This window comes from Bos indicus x Bos taurus, chromosome 5, assembly GCF_003369695.1.
Source record: "Bos indicus x Bos taurus breed Angus x Brahman F1 hybrid chromosome 5, Bos_hybrid_MaternalHap_v2.0, whole genome shotgun sequence".
Taxonomy (NCBI): Eukaryota; Metazoa; Chordata; class Mammalia; order Artiodactyla; family Bovidae; genus Bos; species Bos indicus x Bos taurus.
Genome location: NC_040080.1, coordinates 16112320 through 16134758, shown reverse-complemented (window position 1 = coordinate 16134758; position 22439 = coordinate 16112320). Strand labels below are relative to the sequence as shown.

Genomic DNA, 22439 nt, shown 5'->3' with positions numbered 1-22439 from the left:
CTGGTTCAAAGTTGGGAAAGGAGTACATCAAGGCTGTATATTGTCACCCTGCTTATTTAACTTCTAAGCAGAGTACATCATGTGAAGTGCCAGGCTGGATGAATCACAAGCTGGAATCAAGATCACCAAGAGAAATATCAACAACCTCAGATATGCACATGATAACACCCTAATGGCAGAAAATGAAGAGGAACTAAAGAGCCTCTTGATGAAGGTAACAAAGGAGAGTGAAAAAGCTGGCTTAAAACTCAGCATTCAAAAAACAAAGATCATGGCATCTGGTCCTATCACTTCATGGCAAATAGATGGGAGAAAAAATGGAAACAGTAGCAGATTTTATTTTCTTGGGCTCCAAAATCTTTGTGAACGGTGACTGCAGCCATGAAATTAAAAGATGCTTGCTTCTCGGAAGAAAAGTGAAAGTGAAATTGTGAAAGTGTTAGTCACTCTGTTGTGTCCCACTGTTTGTGACCCCATGGACTGTACCTCACCAGGCTCCTCTGTCCATGGAATTCTCCAGGCAAGAATACAGGAGTGGGTTGCCATTCCCTTCTCCAAGGGATCTTCCTGACCCAGCGATCAAACCCGAGTCTCTCACATTGCAGGCAGACTCTTTACCATCTGAGCCATTAGGGACAACAGCAAACAGTGACAAATCTAGACATTGTATTAAAAAGCAGAGATATCACTTTGTCAACAAAATTCTGTATAGTCAGAGCTATGGTTTTTCCAATAGTCATGTACAGTTTTGAGAGTTGGACTATAAAGAAGGTTGAACACTGAAGAATTGATGCTTTTGAATTGTGATGCTAGAGAAGACTCTTGAGAGTCCCTTGGACAGCAAGGAGATCAAACCAGTCAGTCCTAAAGGAAATCAACCCTGAATATTCATTGGAAGGACTGATGCAGAAGCTCCAATACTTTGGCCTCTTGATGTGAAGAGCCGACTCACTGGAAAAGATCCTGATGCTGGGAAAAATTGAGGGTAGGAGGAGAAGGGTGTGACAGAGGATGAGATGGTTAGATAGCATCACCAACTCAACGGACATGAATTGAGCAAACTCCAGGAGATAGTGAAGGACAGGAGAGCCTGGTGTGCTGCAGTCGGTGGGGTCACAAGGAATCGGACATGACTTAGCGACTGAGCAAAAATAGTTTCTCAAGTCTGCACACGGGAAAGGGTTCCAATGAGAGGGTGGTGCTGAAATTCAAGGTGCCCTCTCTTGATCTCCTTGGATGGCCAGTGGGGTGAGGTGGAGGCTAGGACTTGATTGCAGTGATGGCCTTCTCCGAGGAGCACTGGCTCAGAAGTAGGAAGTAGGCTCTGGTTTTCGGTAATCCTCCTGAATGGGGATGGCACTGCCCTCTTCCTCGCTGGGACAGGTGTAAGGACAAGGCTCAGCGGGTGCCACTGGACTTTCTCCTGCGTCTGCAGAGGAGAATCAGAGGAGTTGTTGGCCCGTGGTAGAGGAGGGGTGAAGGGAGAAGGGGTGAGTGAAGGCGGGCTGTCAGGAGGGCCCCAGCATAGTAGAGGGGAAGAGAGGCGACAGGCTGGTAAAGATGGAGCTGGAGAGGCCCAGAGGTTCCAGATTGGGTGGCAAAGCCAAGATGGTGAGGTGAGGTGGGGTGCAGGACCTGTATTTTTTTTTTTTTTTTAGGACCTGTATTTTGTCTCTTACTTAATTTTCTTTGTTGATGGAGGAACAGGGCTCCGACTATGGTGAAAGCAAGAAACATTCCAGAGAGGAGCACAAAGATGCGGATGCAGTTCGCGCTGCACAGGGACCTTTGGGCTGTGATGGGGTGGGCAGGGGTCACAAGGGGGCTTGGGGGAGGGTCTAGCCCTTGATCGCCCTCAGCCAAGCCCTCCTGCCCGCTTCTCTCCCCTTCCCCGCCTTCTTCCCCTACCCCCACCATTGGACCGTGTCCTTTCCTAATCTCTGGACTCTGCTTCTGTTTCTTCTTTTTATTTACTTTTGGCTATGTTGGGTCTTTGTTGCTCCGTGGCATGTGGAATTTTAGTTCCCCCACTAGGGATCGGGCTCGAGTCCCCTGTATTGGAAGTGAGGATTCTTTACCACTCAACTTCCAGGGAAGTCTTTTCTTCCTCTTCTTACCCCTGCTCCTAGGAGCTTTGTGGCTGGCTTCCCTTTGGGGGGCTTCCCTGCGGGCTCAGATGATAAAGAATCTGTCTGCAGTGTGGGAGACCTGGGTTTGATCCCTGGGTTGGGAAGATCCCCTGGAGAAAGGAACGGCTCCCCACTCCAGTATTCTTGCCTGGAGAATTCCGTGGACAGAGGAGCCTGGTGGGCTACAGTCCATGGGGCCACAAAGAGTTGGACGGGACTGAGCAACTTTCCATTTCCCTTGTGAACCCTCCTGCATGCATTCTCCTCCTCTCTTGGGGTGGGGAGTAGGGAGAAAACTCACGTGACCAGTGGGTTGAGAGGGTTGGGGCCGGCAGCCACCTGGAGTTGGCCAGAGTTTGAGTGTGCCGGTCTGTCCTGGACTCTGCGATCTCTGGAAAAGCAGACGAGTTGGGTAGCAGCCACGGGCCCCGGAGGGCACAAGGCAAGACTGAAGGCCTGAGAGGCCCTGGGGGAGATGGGAAGGTGGACACAGGGTGACAGGAGGCAGCTTATGTGGGGCTGGGTATAGGAGAGGGGATGCTGGTTGGGGTGTGATCAGACCATGGGTTTCCTGGAATTTACCTTCAGCATAAGGTAAGTGGGAGGGTTGTGGGTGTGGGCCTGGGGCCTGGGCTGGACCATCACACTCCATACAGTCCTTGTCCCTGCACTGCTGGCCCTCGGGGCAGGCACACTCTGAGTTAGCCGTGAGGGTGCAGTTTCGAATGAGAAGACCTGGTGACGGAAGAGGGGGAGGGAACACACAGGATCCACTGGCTTAATCCCCGCTCCAGCCCCATCCCAGGCCCACCTCTAGGGATGTGCTACCCTTCCCATCCCTGCCTCCCTGCCCCATTCCACCCAGGCCTGCCCCTCCTCCACCGTCACCCAGTGTCTTTGCCAGTAGTGTTATCGTTATTCAAGAATACCTCGAACCTTCTAGAAGCTTCATGGTTCAGAAGTTGAAACAGCTTGCATGATTTTCCCTCTCGCTCATCGATGCTTTTGTAACTCCTTACTGAAGTATACTTACCGAGAGGTATACAGGTCACAAACATCTCATATGAGAACTGGGACAAATCAGACTCAGGTGTAACTAGCACCAGATTAAGAAACAAGATGACCAGTCTCGTGCGGTTCTAGTCGCTAACATCCTTCCCACCAAGAATAGCCACTGACTTCCGGACCTGTTAACACCACGAGCTGGTCTTGCCAGTTTCTGAACTCTGTACATGGAAGGAACCCTGTGCCTGTGCTTGTCTGTGCCTGCTTTTACTCAGCTCTTAGTGAGACTGATCCACAGTGTTGAGTGTGACTGCAAATCATTCATTCTCACTGTTGCATAGTTTTCCATGGTGTGGCTACACCTAGCCATCCCTCTACTGTTAACGGGCATTTGGGTAGTTAATTGTTAGCAAGTGGGAACTGCTGTGATCTCGGATAGGTTTTTCACCTGTACTGACATCCTTTGCCTTTAAAATAGAGATTGTAGTTGAGTATAGAGGTCAGGTGCTGAGTGGCTGCCAATCAGTGATCCTGGGGCAGGAGGGTAGGAAGGGCGCTGTGTGGGCTGGGCTCCCAGGTGGTTGGGGGCAAGAAGAGAAGGGTGATTCTGGGGAAGGTGGAGCCCGGATGTGGGCCAGGCCTGAGTGGGAGTCTCTGGGGGCTATTGCTTAGGGCAGTGCACTCATGGGAACCCAGGGAAAGCAGCCCTCACAGGCGAGAGAGGCCTACAGAAAGGGATGTCTGAGGATGCTGAAGGCTTCCATCAACCCTGACAGTTTCCTTAGCACACGCCTTTGGTCAGGAAAGGGTGTGAATTTCTTCTTATCCTTATTCCTTCTCATCTTTATGCCCTGTGGCATCTCCTTTCTGAATTCTGACTTGTAGTCGCTACTAGAACTTGCTTTCCTTGTGGCTTACTAGGAATTGTGAGCCAGCCGGGACAAGGATCTGCAAGGGGAGAGCATTGATGGGGAAGGGGGGACGGTGGTGGTAAATATGGGAAAGGGTACGAAAGGTGAAGGAGATCCAGGAGGGTACCTGCCAAAAGGGATGGGAAGGGTTAAAGAAAGGGCTCTGGGATTGGTCAAAAGCCAGTGAAGTGCCACTGTTTTCAGTGGAGCCTTCAGGAGCCTGGGAGTTCTTTTCGCTGTGTATAACCTGTGCACAGAATCCCATGCTGATTGCAGGCACTCGTCCATCTTACAGATGGAAATACTGCGGTTCAAGAGGACCAAACCCAGTCAACTTCTTTCCAGTGTTCCGAGTCCTGCAGCCAGTCCTGCCTGGGTGCTTTGGGGCTCTATGGGCTGAACCTCACAGAGGAAGATCGTGGGTTGCACTGGGCTGGAGAGTAGTGAAGGGGGCTGGACTGGCTCAGTACTGGGAAGAGGCCTTCCAGTGGGGCCTGCCGAGTGAGTTGGGGGGCTTTGGCTAAAAAAACCAAAAACCCAATATTGCTGGGGGTTTTGGCCCAGAAGAGAGACACACCCATGTACAGTCCTATGTGTAAGTAGACTGAGGAATACCTCTTGTGTGTTACAGATGTTGCCATTTGACTGTTTTGCAGTGGCAAAACCTTGTATTTATTTTAAAGAATACAGTATTGAAAAAGCTAACTGGACTCAATGCATTTACAGGTAAGTAATATCATACTTGAGTTAAATAGCCCGCAATCGTATCTTGCTGGAGAATGTCTGTTCAAAGGAACCACTTTCAAGCTCCCGATCTATGTACACTGGCACATACGTCATTTCAAAAATTCTAGCTAAAATGGAAAGCATGACAGTGTTCACAACGCAGCTGCTATTTCATTTCTTAATTGTAAAAATGATGAAATTACAAAATAAAAGTCAAGCCACATACACATTCTCTTTCCTACATTGGCTTTTGGAGGGGAAAAAAAAAAAGGTTGTGGTTCACTAGCTTGTATTGTCACGTCCTTAGGAAGATGTATTCCAAGTTCCAGAACAAATGTGCCCTCTGAGAACACCACCAATTCATCAGTTGGGGAGGGGGTAGGAACGGGGGTGAGTTGCTCATCTGAAATCTAGGGTCCCAGAGCCGCTTCCTGTTTTGCATTGATTGTAGTCACAGACCCCTCCTCATCAGTCCGTCAAACTTTGCTCACTCCTGCCCTGAACCACTTCTTCTCAGCGCTCCCTGTACATCAACATGCCTTGCCCAGGGCACCCCAGTTCCCACCATGGGCTCCACTGAAGCCACAGAAGCTCAGACTCCCCCCGCCCCAACCTTCTTGCTTCTCCACACCAGCTCTCTGCCCTGCTCCCCCAAACGCTGGCCCACCTCACCAGAGTTACAGTGCCGGCAGCTCTCACAGTGGGGCCGGCTGTGGTGGTCCGGCATGAAGGAGACCCCCGGTGTACACGGATTGCATTGAGCTGCCTCTCTGTGCTGCTCGCAGTCCTTCACCAAGAACGTTCCTGTGAGCAGAGTGCCAGGGTCAAGGCCCCAGGAAAACCACTCCCCCGCCCTCTCCAAGGGCTGCCTCTTGGCCTCTGCAGCATTCCTCCCCGCTTCCCTCCAGTCCCAGGCCTGGTCTTGTCTCTCCCCAAGCAGCTGGCCCCTGGCAAGGCCCCCTCTTACCTGGTTCACACATCTGACAACACCATCCTCCCTGAGCCCAGTAGTGCTTCTCCGGACAACTCTTGGGGCCTGGGGTTGCCGAGAGCCCCGCCAGGGTCCCCAGAACCCACAGCCAGCAGGGAGGTAGCCGGGCCATGACTCCTGCCCTGGGTGTAGCTCTTCCTGCACCCCAGCTGCTGACTGCGAGCCTCGGGGTGGGGCGGCAGGGTTGGGGGCAGCTGGCACCTTCCCAGCTGGGTGCTGGTGTCTCTTCTTAGCACCTCCAGGGCAGGTCTTCTCAGAGTCGTCCCGAGTTGGTGGCAGGCTGACCTTTGATGCAGTCGAAGCTCTCTCGTAGCTGTTTTTCGCTCAGGCAGTCACTGCCACCCCTCCCCCTTTCCTGTGCTGGGTGCTGGGTGTGGGGCCGGCTCTGTCAGAAGACCTGCTCTCTTCGAAGATGCCCCGATGCCCAGCCTCTCGTGGTCTCTGTCTCTCTTCCGAACTGAATTGTCTCTGCTTGCCACTGTTACCAGGTGTTGGATGTTCACAGGGATCTGCTTCCCGTATTCACACATCTATACACAGAAATGCCCACCTTTGCCCCCTGTTCACAGCTGCGTGTCCCCACGCCTCCCCAATGTTGCTTCCTACACAGATGTCATCAGTTTATAGAGAAGGGAAACCAGAACTGAGTACAGGTGTGCACGCTGTCCTCTGAAACTCTTGGGGGGCAGGGAGGTCAGATAACGCTCAGAATTTTTCAGATTTGGGGAAGAAACCAGCCCCATACGACAGATAAATTCACGGGGCTGGGGCATCGCTCACCACCCAGCACAACGTTCCTGTCCCCAGATTATCCACTGTTTCGGTGGATGAATAACGACTCTAACCAGCCTTGAGTCAACTGACGTCTGGTTTTACAGCCAAAAGAGTTTGCTTTGGGATTGTTCAGAATTGCACACAAGAGACTTGAACCTGTGTCTGGGCCCTGTTGGACTGTGTGCCAGGAGCTCACGCATGGTCACTTAACCTTCCTGCCAGGCCTCCCACCCCTTCTACCATCTGCATCCTCTCCTCCCACCACCGGCTGTGTCTGCCCTTGGTCCTGGAGCACCTGAGTGTCTGCTCGCCCAGCTTAGGGCACTTGGGGTTAAAGGCTGTTCCCTGTTTCCCCTGTATCTGTGGCTCTCCTGGGAAGACTGATTTGGGGATGTCAGAAACAGTGGAACTTTCCTCTCTTTGAGTCCCAGGAGCACATTGGTCATAGCCTTGTTTCTCCAGGCTATTTTTTTCACTCAGGGTCTTTGCATTGTTTCCATTCTGCTCATGAAACCTCACACCCCTGTGGGCTCCTCTGTCAGATCTGTTCTCTGTCTCACTCTTCGGTTTCCTTTCTCTTCATTTTTTCCATCCTCCTGCCTTTCCCCAACCTCCTTTACTCTTCAGGAGGGTCCTCTCGAGTGGGAAGCCACACAGGGGTGTGATCTGAAGAGTTGCTTGTGCAAAACCATCCCGTTGGCTATATCCAACCAAGTGCCTGAATTCCCCCCCCTCAGAGAGCCCTGGGGATCTGAGGATTCTGCTGCCACCAGTACCTGCTTTCCCAGATGATGGTCTGTATCTTCACTGTTGGTGGTTTTTTTTCCTGCATGGCTTGCCAGATCTTAGTTCTGAGATCAGGGATTGAAACCTGGGGCCTCAGCACTGAAAATAAGGAGTCCTAACCACTGGCATGCCTGCTAATTGCCTCAGTCATATCCAACTCTTCAGTTATGTCAAGTGGACTGTAGCCAGCCAGGCTCCTCTGTCCATGGGGATTCTCCAGGCAACGATACTGGAGTGGGTTGCCATGCTCTCCTCCAGGGGATCCTCCTGACCCAGGGGTCGAACCCGCATATCTTACTGTTCTTTACCACTAGTGCCACCTGGGAAGCCCCCTAACTACTGGACTACTAGGGAATTCCCTTCCCCGTTGGTCTTTTTTTTTTTTTAATATTTATTTATTTGTTATTTATTTTTGGCTGTGCTGGGTTTTCATTGCTGCTCTGGCTTTTCTCTGGTTGTGGCGAGAGGGGGCCGCTCTCTAGTTGGGGGGCGAGGGTTTCTCATTGAGAGGGTTTCTCCCGTTGCGGAGCACGGACTCTGGGCCATTGAGGCTTCAGTAGTTGTAATGCCCGGGCTTAGCTGCTTCCCAGCATGTGGGATCTTCCCGGGCCTGGAATTGAACCCTGGTCTTCTGCCTTGGCAGGCGGATTCCTTACCACTGAGCCACCATGGAAGCCCCCCTGTTGGTCTTAAACTTTAAGGCAGCCTCAGAGAGAGATGTAGGGATGGAGAACGAGAAGAATGAGGAGGAGTCGGGGACCTTTAAGGAGAAACTTTCCAAAGAGGGAATTGAGGATGCTGAGAACTATCCGCCTCCACTAGACCCTGGGCTCCCCCACAGGAGGCCTCTTTTCTCTGAGCCAAGGCCTGTCTCTTCCTCTACTCTTCACTCTCTGGGTGTGGCATGGAGCAACGGGGAGGCAGGAGCAGAGTCTGCCCAGCTCTGCTGGAGAACCCCTGGCCAGGAGTCAGATTTCTGGCCCTGGCTCCTCTGGACGAATGGAATGACTTCGTCTGCCTTTTGTGCTATTTGCACCAACTTCCAGTGGGCCTCGCCTGTCCTGGATCTTGCTCTGGACCGGACAGTCTTTCCTGTTCTCCACTCACCTGTGGGTGCAGCCTGCTGACTTCTCCCCATCGAGTCCTCCACCACCACTTTCTCTTTGGGGATTCAGCTTCTCCCCACTCCTCGGCTGGCGCCGAGATGCATGATCTTTTCCCAGAAAGGTCCCTCCTGTTCTTGGGTCTCCGGAGACAGAAGTCCTTCACCTCTGATGACTCTCATCACTCTGGGGAAGGTAATCTGGAGCAGGGGCAGAGGCCTGGCATCAACTGAGGTTCCCCTCGCTCCATATCCCTAGACAGGACACCTCGTGTCTTCTGGTGTCTTCTGGTGTGGACAGGTCCCACTTAGAGAGGGAAGAACAGTGCCATGGACTTGCAAGGATTCCTGTGGGTTGGATGTGAAGGTCACCTCTGCTTCTGCTTCCTCTTTCAGCTGAAGCCTTGTTCCTGCCTCTCTGCTCCTGGGTGTTCCCGTACCTTGCCCTGCCACAGGCCCTGGATGGGGGACACAGGCCCATCTTGGATTTTCCTCCAAACCACTTAAAAGCAGAAGGCTGTTAAGTCTAAAGCTTTTCTGAATCTTTAGATCTCGTGAGGGTACAATTAAAATTGCATTTGGATATTCTGGCTTTTGAATGTGAGAAGCCTCTAGAAACTAGAAAGAGAAAGATGGGACTTCCCAGGTGGCCCAGTGGTTAAAAATCTGCCTTATCATTCAGGGGATGCAGGTTTGATCCCTGGTCTGGGAACTAAGATCCCGTATCCCACATGGCTGGGGACAACTAAGACTGCGTAGGGCAACTACTGAGCCCTAGTGCCACAACAAAGACCTGACTCAGCCAAATAAATAAATAATAAAAAAGGAAAGGAGAAACAAAACAAAAAAACAAGGGAACAGAGTCTCCCCCGGAGCCTCCAGAAAGAAACAGCCTGTGACACTTCGGTTTTAGCCAAGTGATATCCATTTCTGGCTTTCGACCTTCAGAACTCTGATAGTAAAACTTGCATTCTTTTCAGCTGCTGAGTTTGAGGTAATATGTTCCAGCAGCCACAGAAAACAACAGCATACAGATCCTCTGGCATTTGTTTGAGATTTACTAGATGGAGAAGGCAATGGCACCCCACTCCAGTACTCTTGCCTGGAAAATCCCATGGACGGAGGAGCCTGGTGGGCTGCAGTCCATGGGGTCGCTAAGAGTCGGACACGACTGAGCGACTTCACTTTCACTTTTCACTTTCATGCATTGGAGAAGGAAATGGCAACCCACTCCAGTGTTCTTGCCTGGAGGATCCCAGGGACGGGGGAGCCTGGTGGGCTGCCATCTATGGGGTCGTACAGAGTCAGACACGACTGAAGCGACTTAGCAGCAGCAGGTGGACTAGTTGTCGTTGTTCAGTGGCTGAGTCATGTCTGACTCTTTTCGACCCAATGGACTGTAGCACGCCAGGCTCCTCTGTCCTCTACCATCTCCAGAGTTTGCTCAGATTCAGGTCCATTGAGTCGGTGATGCTATCTAACCATCTCATCCTCTGCCACCTGCTTCTCCTTGTGCCTTCAATCTTTCCCAGCATCAGGATCTTTTCCAATGAGTCGGCTTTTCTCATTAGGTGGCCAAAGTATTGGAGGTTCAGCTTTAGCATCAGTCCTTCCAATGTATATTCAGGGTTGATTTCCTTTAGGATTGACTGGTTTGATCTCCTTGCAGTCCAAGGGACTCTCAAGAGTCTTCTCCACCACCACAGTTCAAAAGCTTCAATTCTTCAGTGCTCAACTTTCCTTATAGTCCAACTCTCAAAGCCATACATGGCTACTGGAAAAACCATAGCTTTGACTATACGAACCTTTGTTGACAAGGTGGTGTCTCTGCTTTTTAACACGCTGTCTAGGCTTGTCATAGCTTTCCTTCCAAGGAGCAAGCGTCTTTTAATTTCTTGGCTACAGTCAACATATGCAGTGATTCTGGAGCCCAAGAAAAGAAAATGTGTCACTGTCTGGGACCCTCCATACCCACCTTGACAGGAGAATCCCAGGATAAGTGGAGCGAATATGTCTTTTAGAATCTCAGACTTGTGGTCTAAAAGCATCTCTGTCATTACTACTTGGATCATCTCAGGCGAGTCCCAGAACCTCTCTGAACTGAGTCTGCATCTGCTTGGTGATAATGTCATGTTGGGAGAATTAATCTTAACAACGTGAATGAAAGGGCCTTCCCAGGTGGTGCAGTGATAAAGAATCCACCTGCAATGCAGGAGGTTCAGGAGATGTGGGTTCAATCCCTGAGTTGGGAAGATCTCCTGGAGTAGGAAATGGCAACCTGCTCCAGTATTCTTGCCAGGAAAATTACATGACAGAGCCTGGTGGGCTATAGTCCATGGGGTCCCAAAGAGCTGGACACAACTGAGTGACTGAGGACAGCAGCATATGAATGAAATGCCTTGCGCACTTTGTGCACTCAAGAAGTGTTCATTCCTTCCCTTCCTTTCTTGGTGTTTGAGGCTGCGAGTCTCCAGACACGGGATTGAGAGAACAGCCCTTTGACCTGGGAATGAACCGAAGAAGCATGAAATAGACGAGGACTCAGTGGATGAGCCAGCTACTCGGAGTGGTATATGTGCTCCACGTGGTACACTCAGATGGCTCTTGTTATGCAAAAAAGTGATGTTACAAGGAGGTAGGGGCCACTTCCCCTCCCTGTGGGCTCCTGCACCCTGGCGTTTCCTGATTTCTCTTGCCCACCCAAATGAGTGACGACACACCAATCTAGGCAGCTCTGTGACTTCCCCAAACTTTCACTGAGTCTAGTAGCACGGTGAGTCTTGTCAGTAGCTTGCCTTCATTTCCCACTCCTGGCCTGCGGTGTGTCATCTGAGCCTTTATCTCTCACGGCCAGTTCACCTCTCAGTGATGTGCTGCAGCCAGCCAGCACTGTCCAGTCAAAGCCTGATTGTTAAATTGTCAAGAATCTTGTGAGCTGGTTACGAGTTAGTAGCTTGAAATTGGCTGCAGTGGGAGTACTCACAACCACATAAGTCAGAAAATGCTACAAATCGAGAGCTACTGTTAAACGGTTACCACCACATGGCTTCTAAAAGTGAAACTGGCTCAGTTATGTCCAACTCTTTGCCACCCCCATGGACTATACAGCGGAGAAGGCAATGGCACCCCACTCCAGTACTCTTGCCTGGAAAATCCCATGGACGGAGGAGCCTGGTAGGCTCCAGTCCTTGGTGTCACTAAGAGTCGGGGACGACTGAGAGACTTCATTTTCACTTTTCACTTTCATGCACTGGAGAAGGAAATGGCAACCCACTTCAGTATTCTTGCCTGGAGAATCCCAGGGACAGAGGAGCCTAGTGGGCTGCCGTCTATGGGGTCGCACAGAGTCGGACACGACTGAAGTGACTTAGCAGCAGGACTATACAGTCTATGGAATTCTCTGGGCCAGAATACTGGAGTGGGTAGCCGTTCCCTTCTCCCGGGGATCTTCCTAACCCCACTAAGGCTGGGCTCAAGCCTTGTCTTTATCCTGTTTTAGATCCTGGGGAGGCAGAGTCCTTTCATCAGGACCCCAGGCCCATTCCTTCTAACTTCTACTTAGAACCACTAGAGCCCCTGTCTTACTAGTCCAACCTTCTCTGATGGCTCAGTGGTAAAAAGTCTGCCTGCCAATGCAGGAGACACAGGAGATGTGGGTTCGATCCCTTAGGGTAGGAAATGGCAACCCACTCCAGTATTCTTGCCTGGGAAATCCTATGGACAGAGCATGGGGGGCCACAGTCCATGGGGTCGCAAAGAATTGGATACAACTAAGCGTGAGCACAAGAGAGCTACCTTAATGTTCCAACCTGCTCAGGCTCCCAGACTAGCATAGCTGGAAGGGAGGTTTCTTTTTCTTTTCCTTTTTTGGCTGCATGGGATGTGGGATCTTAATTCCCCCACCAAGGATCCAACCCACACCCCCTGCAGTGGAAGGAAGTTCGGACTCTCAATTGCTGGATCACCAGGGAAGTTGAAGGAGGTTTCTAATCCTGTGTGTCCATCCCCTTATGTTACAGACATCAGAACCATGGGCCCAAGAGGCAGGATGACTAGTTCTTTGTGGCAGAGACAGGAGGTCATACAGGTGTCCTGAACCCCGGCCCACTGCTGACCGTAGCACTTACAGAGCCGGCACGTACTGCTCTGTGCACATGCTGGACTGAATTCTCATAGGCAGGTACTCTCAGCCTGCAGACCTGCCCAGCTACTTTTCCTGAACCTTTCTGCTGGCCATTTCACAGACACTGTTCTCTGCCTTTTTGCTCTTTGAAAGCACCTCAGTTTCTTTCTTTACTTTTCTTTCTCTAAATTGAAATTTAATTTTAAGAGTAATATATTTATGTGTGCTGTGTGCTAAGTCACTTCAGTCGTGTCTGATTCTTTGCGACCCTGTGGATTGTAGCCTGCCATGTGAATGTATTCATGGCATCTCTTTACAGAGAATTCATAGGTATTCATATTCATATGCATTCATATATGAACATATTCATAGTATCTCTTTATAGAAAATTAAACCAGTAAAATCTGTCAATTCCACCAGAAATTAAATGCACTAAAGATTCTTGTACATATGCTCCAGCAGATACATGCCAGAATTTTCAAGCACTACTAAGGGTAATAGCAAAAGCAAAAGAAAAGAACCCATCGGTCTATAAGTGATTGAATAATGAATGAGTTTTACTCGAATAATAAATGATTAATAAATGATAGATTCCGCTAACAGAATATTCACCCAATGGAATACTTTCAAGGAATGGAAATGAGTGACCTGCATGAAGTCACATACAATAATGTGGATGGATCTTAAAAATATAATATTGAATGACAATGTGAATGCATTCCTTAATGCCAGCATATCATATGCTTAAAAATGGTTTTAATGGTCAATTTTAGGGAACTCCCTGACAGTCTAGTGGTTGGGAATCCGTACTTATATTGCAGTGGGCTGGATCCCTGGTCGGGGAACTGAGATCACATAAGCTGTGCAGCCAAAAAATAAAGTTAATTTTATGTTATGTATATTTTACTGCAAAAAAAACCAAGCAAACAAATAAGCAAAACTGTAATATTGAGTGATACTGAGTGAGAGAAGCAAGACACAGAAAAGAACATGATAAGACTCCATATATATGAGGTATAAAACCAGGCAAGACTAAACAGTTTTGTTGTTAGGATACATACTTAGGAGGTAGAACTAGAAGAAAAGTAAGGGAGTGCGAGACACTGCGCCTCCTGCTGGGGAATAAGGGTATGATCAGGAAACATCTACGTTTCTTGGGAAGGTCCTGGTCTCAGCGTGGGTTTTCATGTTGTGATTTCTATATACTATTTTGTATATTTGGTACAGCTCACAATACAAATCTTAAAAATAAAAATACATTTATATATTCATATACATATGTAAATAAGACACCTGATAAAATCAACTTCAAAGCCACTTTGAAGGGAAGTGCCCTTGGCACCCAGGCATGGCATCTGAACTTGAGATTCAAAATCAGAAAACGCACCTCAAACAGTTTGACTTAGGGCACCTGTTTCCATCTGGGTCAGGCATTAAAACCAAATATTTGAACTTAGATCTAGAGCTCCTAGTCACTCTATATAAAATATTGTAGCAGGATTTAAAAAAATAATGCAACACATTAAATCCCATTGCTCTTACTAAATATATTATTGCTAAATATTGTTATATTGTATAAGATTTCATTATATATTAATGTTTTAGTGAGAGTAAGAGAGATCTTTGGTGGTGTAAATAAGTGAAAATAATATTAATATTATTTCTAAATGTTGTTTTCCCCAACTTAATTTTTATTTTAGCCACACAGCTTGTGAGATCTTAGTTCCCAACCAGGGATTGAACCCTGGCTCACTGGGCCACCAGGGAAGTCCCTCAAAATTTGCCAATTAAAAAAAAATTTTTTTTTTGGTGGTGCCACATGGCCTTTGGGATCTCAGTTCCCTGATCAGGAATTGAAACTGGGCCATGGCAGTGAAAAACCCAGCATCCTAACCACTAGGCCACCAGGGAGCTCGTTTTCCTCAACTTTCTGTCATCCTTTTTTATTTAAAAAATTAGAAGTGAAGATGGAAAAAATATTGAACAATTATAGATAAGACTCAAATTCCCTTTGATTGACCTTTCAGCCCCTGTCTGGTCCTCTCCCTGCCCCTCAGGGGTAATCATTGTTTAAGATTAGTGAGGATTCTTGCAGAACTTTCTCTAAACAAACAAATTCTATGTGTGTTTTTGTTTTAGGAATGTTCACGGCCCCAGATGAGGAAAGGTGCCTTTCCCTTTCCCTTGTTAGGCTGTGGTTGATAAACAGGTTATTTTTATATAGCAGGGAATGAAAGTCCGAAACTGCCAGAAACAGATGTCTACCAGCAGAAAACCAGACAAATTTTTCCAGTAAAGTGCGTTTTATTTCCTACTTAAAATATTATTAAGCAAAACTCAAATATTTCGCATTCTGATCTTAGCCCCGCTCCTACTGAGGACCTTCTGCTAGAATTTCCCAGAGGAGGGAAGATGTCCTGTCTCCAATGCATGCTCAGTTGCTCAGTCTGACCCTTTGCAAGCCTGTGGACTGTAGCCCGCCAGGTTCCTCTGAGCATGGAATTTTCCCGGCAAGAGTACAGGTGGTGCGATGCTATGCCCTCCTCCAGGGGATCATCCCAACCCAGGGATTGAACCTGCGTCTCCCACAGTGCAGGTGGATTCTTTACCACTGAACCACTTGGGGAAGCCCCCTGTTTCCAGTTCAGTTCAGTTCAGTTGCTCAGTTGTGTGCCATTCTTTGCAGGAGTCGGGAGGTGACAAAGGGAGTCCCTTTGTCTCCAGGGAGGTGAGCAAAAAGCCGCTTGTACAGCCTGTGGTCACTACTTCTCCCTAGCAAGGAGCTTACCCCTCCTGCCTTTATACCGAGATAGTTGAATGCACCTTCCCTTTCTGATTTGGAAATGGTAGGTTACCTCTGTTCTTAAAAGGAAATACTACACAAGCCTGCAGTAATTCTCCTAGCTCAGAGCCAGAAAGAGCCTATGGAACCAATTATGCATTGAGTCTCTGTACTCATTAAAAATGATCTCTTGGAAATGAAACAGCTCAAGACTGGCAAGTCCATGTTCTTCTTGGGTTGATTTTAAAAGTCCATCTTTTGGACCTAGAGACTGTCATACAGAGGGAAGTGAGTGAGAAAGAGAAAAGCAAATATCTTCTATTAATGCGTATATGTGGAATCTAGAAAAATGGTACAGCTGAACCTACTTGCAAGGCAGAAATGGAGACACAGAGGTAGAGAACAAACATATGGACCCCGGTGCGGTCGGGGGTAAGAATGGGGAGTGGAATGAATTGGGAGATTGGGATTGACATGTATACAGTTATACTTTATGCATACTTTATACTATGTATACAATAGATCACTAATGAGAACCTACTGTATGGCTCAGGGAACTGTCTGAACTCAGAGCTCTGTGGTGACAAAGAGTGGATATATATAGACTGATTTGCTTGCTGTACAGCAGAAACTAACACAACATTGTAAAGCAATTAAACTCCAATAAAAAATTTAAAAATAAATAAAGATCCACCTTTTTCAGCTTCCCTGGTGGCGCAGTGGTAAAGAATCCATCGGCAATGCAGGAGCCTCAGGAGATGTGGGTTCGATCCCTGGATTGGGAAGATCCCCTGGAGGAGGGCATGACAACCCGCTCCAATGTTCTTGCTTGGAGAATCCTACAAACAGAGGAGCTTGGAGGGCTACAGTCCATGGGGTCGCAAAGAGGTGGACATGACTGAAGCGACTTAGTATGCACATACCATCTTTTTCCAGATAAAGAAAGGATTGTTAATTGGCCTCGCACCCCAGCCTGCCGGGCAGAATTCTCCAAGGGCCTAGCACACTTGCATTTTGGGTTTTGCTTTGTTTTCTTATGAGGGTTGCCTGGTGGCTCAAATGGTAAAGCATCTGCCTGCAATGTAGGAGACCTGGGTTTGATCCCTGGGTTGGGAAGATCCCCTGGAGAAGGCAGTGGCAACCCACTCCAGTACTCTTGCCTGGAAAATTCCACGGATAGAGGAGCCTAGTGGGCTACAGTCCATGGGGTCACAAAGAGTTGGACACAACTGAGCGGCTTCACTTTTCTTTTGTTTTCTTATACATGATACACAGTACACATCCTTCTAAAATTTGCTGTTTTAATCCAGTAATAGGTCTTAGAGATCATTTCATGTTATACATGTAGAACTGTTAGTTTGGATAGAGGATGGATATATGCAGGCTTTTTAGCCATTTTCCTTTTTAGGAAATATTTAGTTTAGAATATTCAGTTTTTCCCCCAACATCTCATTATTACAAATGGTGTCGCATAAATTTCTGAAGTATCTGTATGTCTGTGGGAGTGTTCCTTTAGAATAGATTCTGGGCACTGGAATCGCTGAGTCATGGGGTGTGCACATTTTTCACTTTAATAGATACTGGCAAATTGCTCTCCAAAGAGGCTCTACAATTCACACGCCCACTAGCTGTGGGATGAGAGCGCGCCTCCTCACACCCTGCTCACTTGTCATATTAGCAAACCACTGTGGACCATCGAATTGGGGGAAATGCTGTCATGCTGTTTCAGTGTCCATCCCCTGATTACCAGCGAGGCCCAGCATCCTTCCGTGATTGTCGGCCGTTGTATTTCCTCTTTGTTTTCGACATCTTTTTATCCTTGGATCACCACAGGTGTCTTCAAGACCAGTCTTGGTTCTTCCCTGTGAAAATCCTGTTTTAAGACTCAAATTGCAGGGCCTCCACCAGTCCTGTGGATCCCTTCAGATTGTTGTTTTTTTTAAGTTGTGGAGAACCCTTTATTGTGGCATGTGGGATCTGGTTCCCTGACCAGGGGTCAAACCCAGGCTTCCTGCATCAGAAGCATGGAACCTTAACTACAGGACCACTGGGGAAGTCCCCTTCAGATGTTTGCCCTCATCCTAGGTGCTTAATGTCCCTGTGGCAGTGGGGGTCACTCCTGTCTCCCCTACAAACCTCCAGAAACTTCAGACTTGCATGGAGGTGGTGTGCCTTTCCTTATTTGCAAAATTCCAGTAGGACTTGGAGGAACCCCAGACTGCTCTGCCTCAGCACCAAACACCTCCCTAAGACTGCACCTCTTCTGGTTCAGACTGAAGAGCAACTTGGTGCATGCAGCCTTTTTAAAAATTGAGATAAAATTCCATATTTTAACCATTTTATAATGTACAATTCAGTGGATTTTAGGATTTTTCCTAATGTTGTGCAGATAACACCACTCTCTGATTCCAGAACATTCCCATCTCCCCTAAAAGAAACCTCATGCCCACTAGCAGTCAGTCTCACTTCCCCCCTCCCCCATCTCCTGGCAATGACTAATCTATTTTTGGTCAATATGGATTTGCCTGTTCTTAACATTTCATACATATGGAGTCATATAATATATGGTCATTTATGTCTGGCTTCTTTCACTTTAGCAAAGTATCTTCAAAGTTTTCCCACGTTGCAGCATGACTTCAGTTCATAATTCTTTTTTATGGCTGAATAATGCTCCAAAATCACTGCAGATGGTGACTGCAGCCATGAAATTAAAAGACGCTTACTCCTTGGAAGGAAAGTTATGATCAACCTAGATAGCATATGAAAAAGCAGAGACATTACTTTGCCAACAAAGGTCCGTCTAGTCAAGGCTATGGTTTTTCCAGTGGTCACGTATGGATGTGAGAGTTGGACTGTGAAGAAGGCTGAGCGCCGAAGAATTGATGCTTTTGAACTGTGGTGTTGGAGAAGACTCTTGAGAGTCCCTTGGACTGCAAGGAGATCCAAACAGTCCATTCTGAAGGAGATCAGCCTTGGGATTTCTTTGGAAGGAATGATGCTAAAGCTGAAACTCCAGTACTTTAGCCACCTCATGCGAAGAGTTGACTCATTGGAAAAGACTCTGATGCTGGGAGGGATTGGGGGCAGGAAGAGAAGGGGACGACAGAGAATGAGATGGCTGGATGGCATCACCAACTTGATGGACAAGAGTCTGAGTGAACTCGGAGTTGGTGATGGACAGGGAGGCCTGGCGTGCTGCGATTCATGGGGTTGCAAAGAGTCGGACACGACAGAGCGACTGAACTGAACTGAATATTCCATCATATAGGTGTCTCACATTCTGCCTATCCATTTATCAGCTGATGAACATTTGGGTTGTCTCCACTTTTTGTCTGTTATGAAAGAAGCTTCTGTCAACATTCACTATAGGTTTTAACTGAACATATGTTTTGAGTTCTCTTGAGTATGTACTACAATTGGAATGCTGGGTCATACGTTAATTCTTGGTTTAGCCTTTTCAGGAACTGCCAAACTGTTCTCCACAGTAACTGAACCATTTTGCATTCCCCCTAGTGGTACATGTAGTTACTGTACAAGCTTACCATCATCTGTCAATTTCCATTAAAAAATTATAGCCACCCTAGTTATACATTCTTTTCATGTCCTTTTTGGACATTTATATATCTTCTTTAAGAAATGTCTGTTCAAATCCATTGCCCATGTTTAAATTGGATTAGTAGTCCTTTTTGTTTGGTTAGAAGAAGTCTTTATATATCCTGCATGTTAGACTCATCAAATATGTGACTTGCAAGTATTTTTTCCATTCTATGAATGTTTTTTTTTTTTTTCACTTTCTTGGTAGTGTCTTTTGATACACTAACATGTTTAATTTTGATAAAGTCCAGTTTATTGCTTGTGATCTCGATTTTCATATTTAAGACATCCTTGCATAACCCAGTGTCACGTGGATTTACACCTGTTTCTAACAGTTTTATTTCTTTGCTCTATTTCAACTTAATTTTTATATATGATTTGAGGTAAGAGTTCAACATCATTCTTTTGCCTGTGAATATGCATTGTCCCAGAACTAGTCGTTAAAAAGAGACAATTCATTTCACATTGAGTGATCCTGATGCCCTGTCAAAATCAATTGGCCATAGATATATGAATTGATTCCTGGACTCTTGAGTTTATTCCATGGATCTGTCTGTCTGTCTTTATGCCAGTACCACACTGGTTTGACTACCAAACCTTTGTAATAAGTACTGAAATTGGGAAGCGTGAGTCCTCCAATTTTATTCTTCTTTTTCCAGATAATTTTGGTTATTCTATATCTCTTGTATTTCTGTACAAATTTTAGGATTAGCTTGTCTATTTTTGTAAAACAAGGCAGTTAGAATTTTGATAAGGGTTGCACTGGATCTGTAGATGAATTTGGGGAGTATTGCCATCTTAAAAAATGTGAAGTCCTGAGACTTCCCTCACAATCCAGTGGTTAAGATTTTACGCTTCCACTGCAGGGGGCACAGGTTCAATCCCTGGTCAGGATTCCACATACCTTATGGCTGGGAAAAAAAAAATCAGAAAATCAGAGGCCTCCAATCTATGAGAAGATAAGCTATTTTTCCATTTATTTAGATTTTCCTTGATGTCTTTCAACATTGCTTTGTAGTTTTCATTGTACAAGTGTTGCACTTGTACATGTCTTCTTTAAATGTATTCCTAAGTATTTTATTCTGTTTGATGCTGGGCATGTAACTATTCTTAGTTTCATTTTCGAATTGTTCATTGTTCGTGTAACATTTTGACTTTCAGAGGAGGCCATTGTTTTCTCCACAGGGTTAGAACTTGGTGTGTGTTATGATTACATCCGGTGGGCCGTGGCTTGGGTTACCTGTGACTTATCTGAAGTCACTGATGGAGCATTTGATTCTGTGACGGAGAGGGAAACTTATCTGACTCATCTTCCCCACACTTCCTTTTCTTTTGTCTCCCTCTACTGGGAGAGGAAGAGGGTGGTTTGGTGACGGGAGCTTCCCCATCTCTCACAGTTGCTTTCCCTGACCTTGGGGTACCTCTGAGGCATTTCTGAAGGTCGAGGGCTGTGGCAGCCATCCCTATTATGTGTGAGTTGGACCAGAATCCTCCCTTCTTTGATGAACGTCTTGCCCACAGAGGAACAGAGAGGGTGCCTAACCCAAGGTCACATAGATTTACACCTGGTTCTAAAAGTCTTATTTCTTTGATCTATTTCGACTTAATTTTTTGTATATGATTTGAGGTAAGAGTTCAACATCATTCTTTTGCCTGTGAATATGCATCGTGCCAGCACCAGTTGTTAAAAAGACTACTCATTTCATGTTGAGTGGTCGTGGTGCCCATGTCAAAATCAATTGGCCAGAGATGCATGAATTGATTTCTGGACTCTTGAGTTTATTCCATGGATCTGTATGTCTTTATGCCAGTGCCATACTGTTTTGATTACCAAAGCTTTGTGTTAAGTATTGAAATTGGGAAGCATGAGTCCAATTTTGGTGTGAGTCCCTCCAGGAAGGGTCCTGGAGGTGGGTGGGATCAGAGCAGTCTGGGGAGGGTGAAAATCTGGTAAATGGGATGACACAGTTCACCTGTACTAGAGCTCAGAGACAGCAATGAGAGCTTTAGGATGGGCAATGGGGAGGGGAGGGGTTCTGTGGCCAAGGAGACCCCATCATATGTTCATGCTAAAACAATGGGATAGGCTGGCTAGGTACAGCTGTAGGAAGCAGGATATTTGCAAGTTTGTGTGTTTTGATATTCAAGGGCACAGAAAAAAAAGTCTATGCATAGTTACTGGAATTTAAAGATCCAGTAACTTTACTTATTAATCAATTTCAAACCTTATTTTCCTTAGGCTGTTTAGGTTCAAATAAGTTTTGCTATTCTGTTAAAAATACAATAAAAATGTAAAATCTTACTTATTATTTTTCTTTAATTTCAACCTATAGGTTTTGTTTGACTCTTTATAATAGAGTAAAACAAAGACAGTGATCTTCACTTTTACTGAGCATTTTTTTATGGTGGTAAAGTACACATAAAAATTACCATCTCAACAATTAAGTATACAGTCCAGTATAGGTATAAGTGCAGGGCTTCCCTGGTGGCTCAGATGGTAAAGAATCTGCCTGCAATGATAGAGACCCGGGTTCGATTCCTGGGTCAGGAAGATCCCCTGGAGAAGGGAATGGCTACCTACTCCACTATTCTCGCCTGGAGAATTCCATGGACAGCGGAGCCTGGTGGGCCACAGTCCACGGGGTTGCAAAGAGTCGGACATGACTGAGTGACTAATCAACATACAGGCCAGTGATATTAAATACATTCACCTGTTGTGAAGCCATCGCCATCATCCACCCCCCACCCCCACAAACTCTTCTTAACTTGTAAAACTGAAATTCTGCATGCATTAAACAAAACTCCATTTCCCCTCCTCCTAGCCCCTCGCAACCTCCGTCTTACTTTCTGACATTATGATCTTGACTATTCTAAGTACCTCAGATAAATGAAATGAATAGTTTTCTCATGATGCCCTCAAGGTTCATCCATGTTGTAGCATATTGTAGAATCTTCTTCTTTTTTAAGGCTGAACAATATTCCACTTCATGCATATACCACATTATGCTTATTCACTCATCTGTCAATGGACATACGAGTTGCTTCCACATTTTAGCTATTGAGAATAATGCTGCTGCAAACACAGTAAACCAATCTCTTCTACACCCTGCTTTCAAGTCTTTTCTGCATATAGCCAGAAATGCAATTGCTGGATCATGTGAGAATTCTATTTTTAATCTTTTAGGCACCACTGTTTGCCAGTAGCTGTACTGTTTTTACATTCCCATCAACAGTGCATGAGATTTCCAATTGCTTCACATTTTTGCCAACATGTATTTTCTGTTTTTTTTTTTTTTTTTTATAGCACCCGTGCTAATGTGTATGAGGTGATACCTCACTGTGGTTTTGTTTCACACTGCTCTAATGATTAGTAATGTTGAACAATCTTTCCATGTGCTTATGGGCAATTTATCTGTCTTCTTTGGAGAAATGTCTATTCCACTTCTTAGCACTTTTTTTTTTGGCCATGCCATAGGGCGTGTGGGATCTTAGTTCCCTGACCAGGAATTGAACCCA

The 22439-nt window shown here is 46.6% G+C and overlaps 1 protein-coding gene across 2 annotated transcripts; it reads right to left on the bottom strand.

The window, feature by feature from the left end:
• Nucleotides 1–649: 649 nt before the first annotated feature.
• CD27 (CD27 molecule) lies at nt 650–6326 on the bottom strand. 2 transcript variants are annotated; one of them, XM_027541099.1, is made up of 6 exons: nt 5739–6326; nt 5444–5575; nt 2712–2864; nt 2431–2520; nt 1680–1793; nt 650–1429 (listed from the first exon to the last, which is right to left on the bottom strand). In XM_027541099.1, the coding sequence occupies exons 1-6, from the start codon at nt 5872–5874 to the stop codon at nt 1305–1307; spliced, it is 750 nt and encodes a 249-aa protein (XP_027396900.1). In that variant the 5' UTR covers nt 5875–6326; the 3' UTR covers nt 650–1304. The 2 variants fall into 2 exon arrangements, with proteins under 2 accessions (XP_027396900.1, XP_027396902.1); XM_027541101.1 differs by lacking the exon at nt 1680–1793 and having other exon boundaries at nt 1075–1429.
• Nucleotides 6327–22439: the final 16113 nt, after the last annotated feature.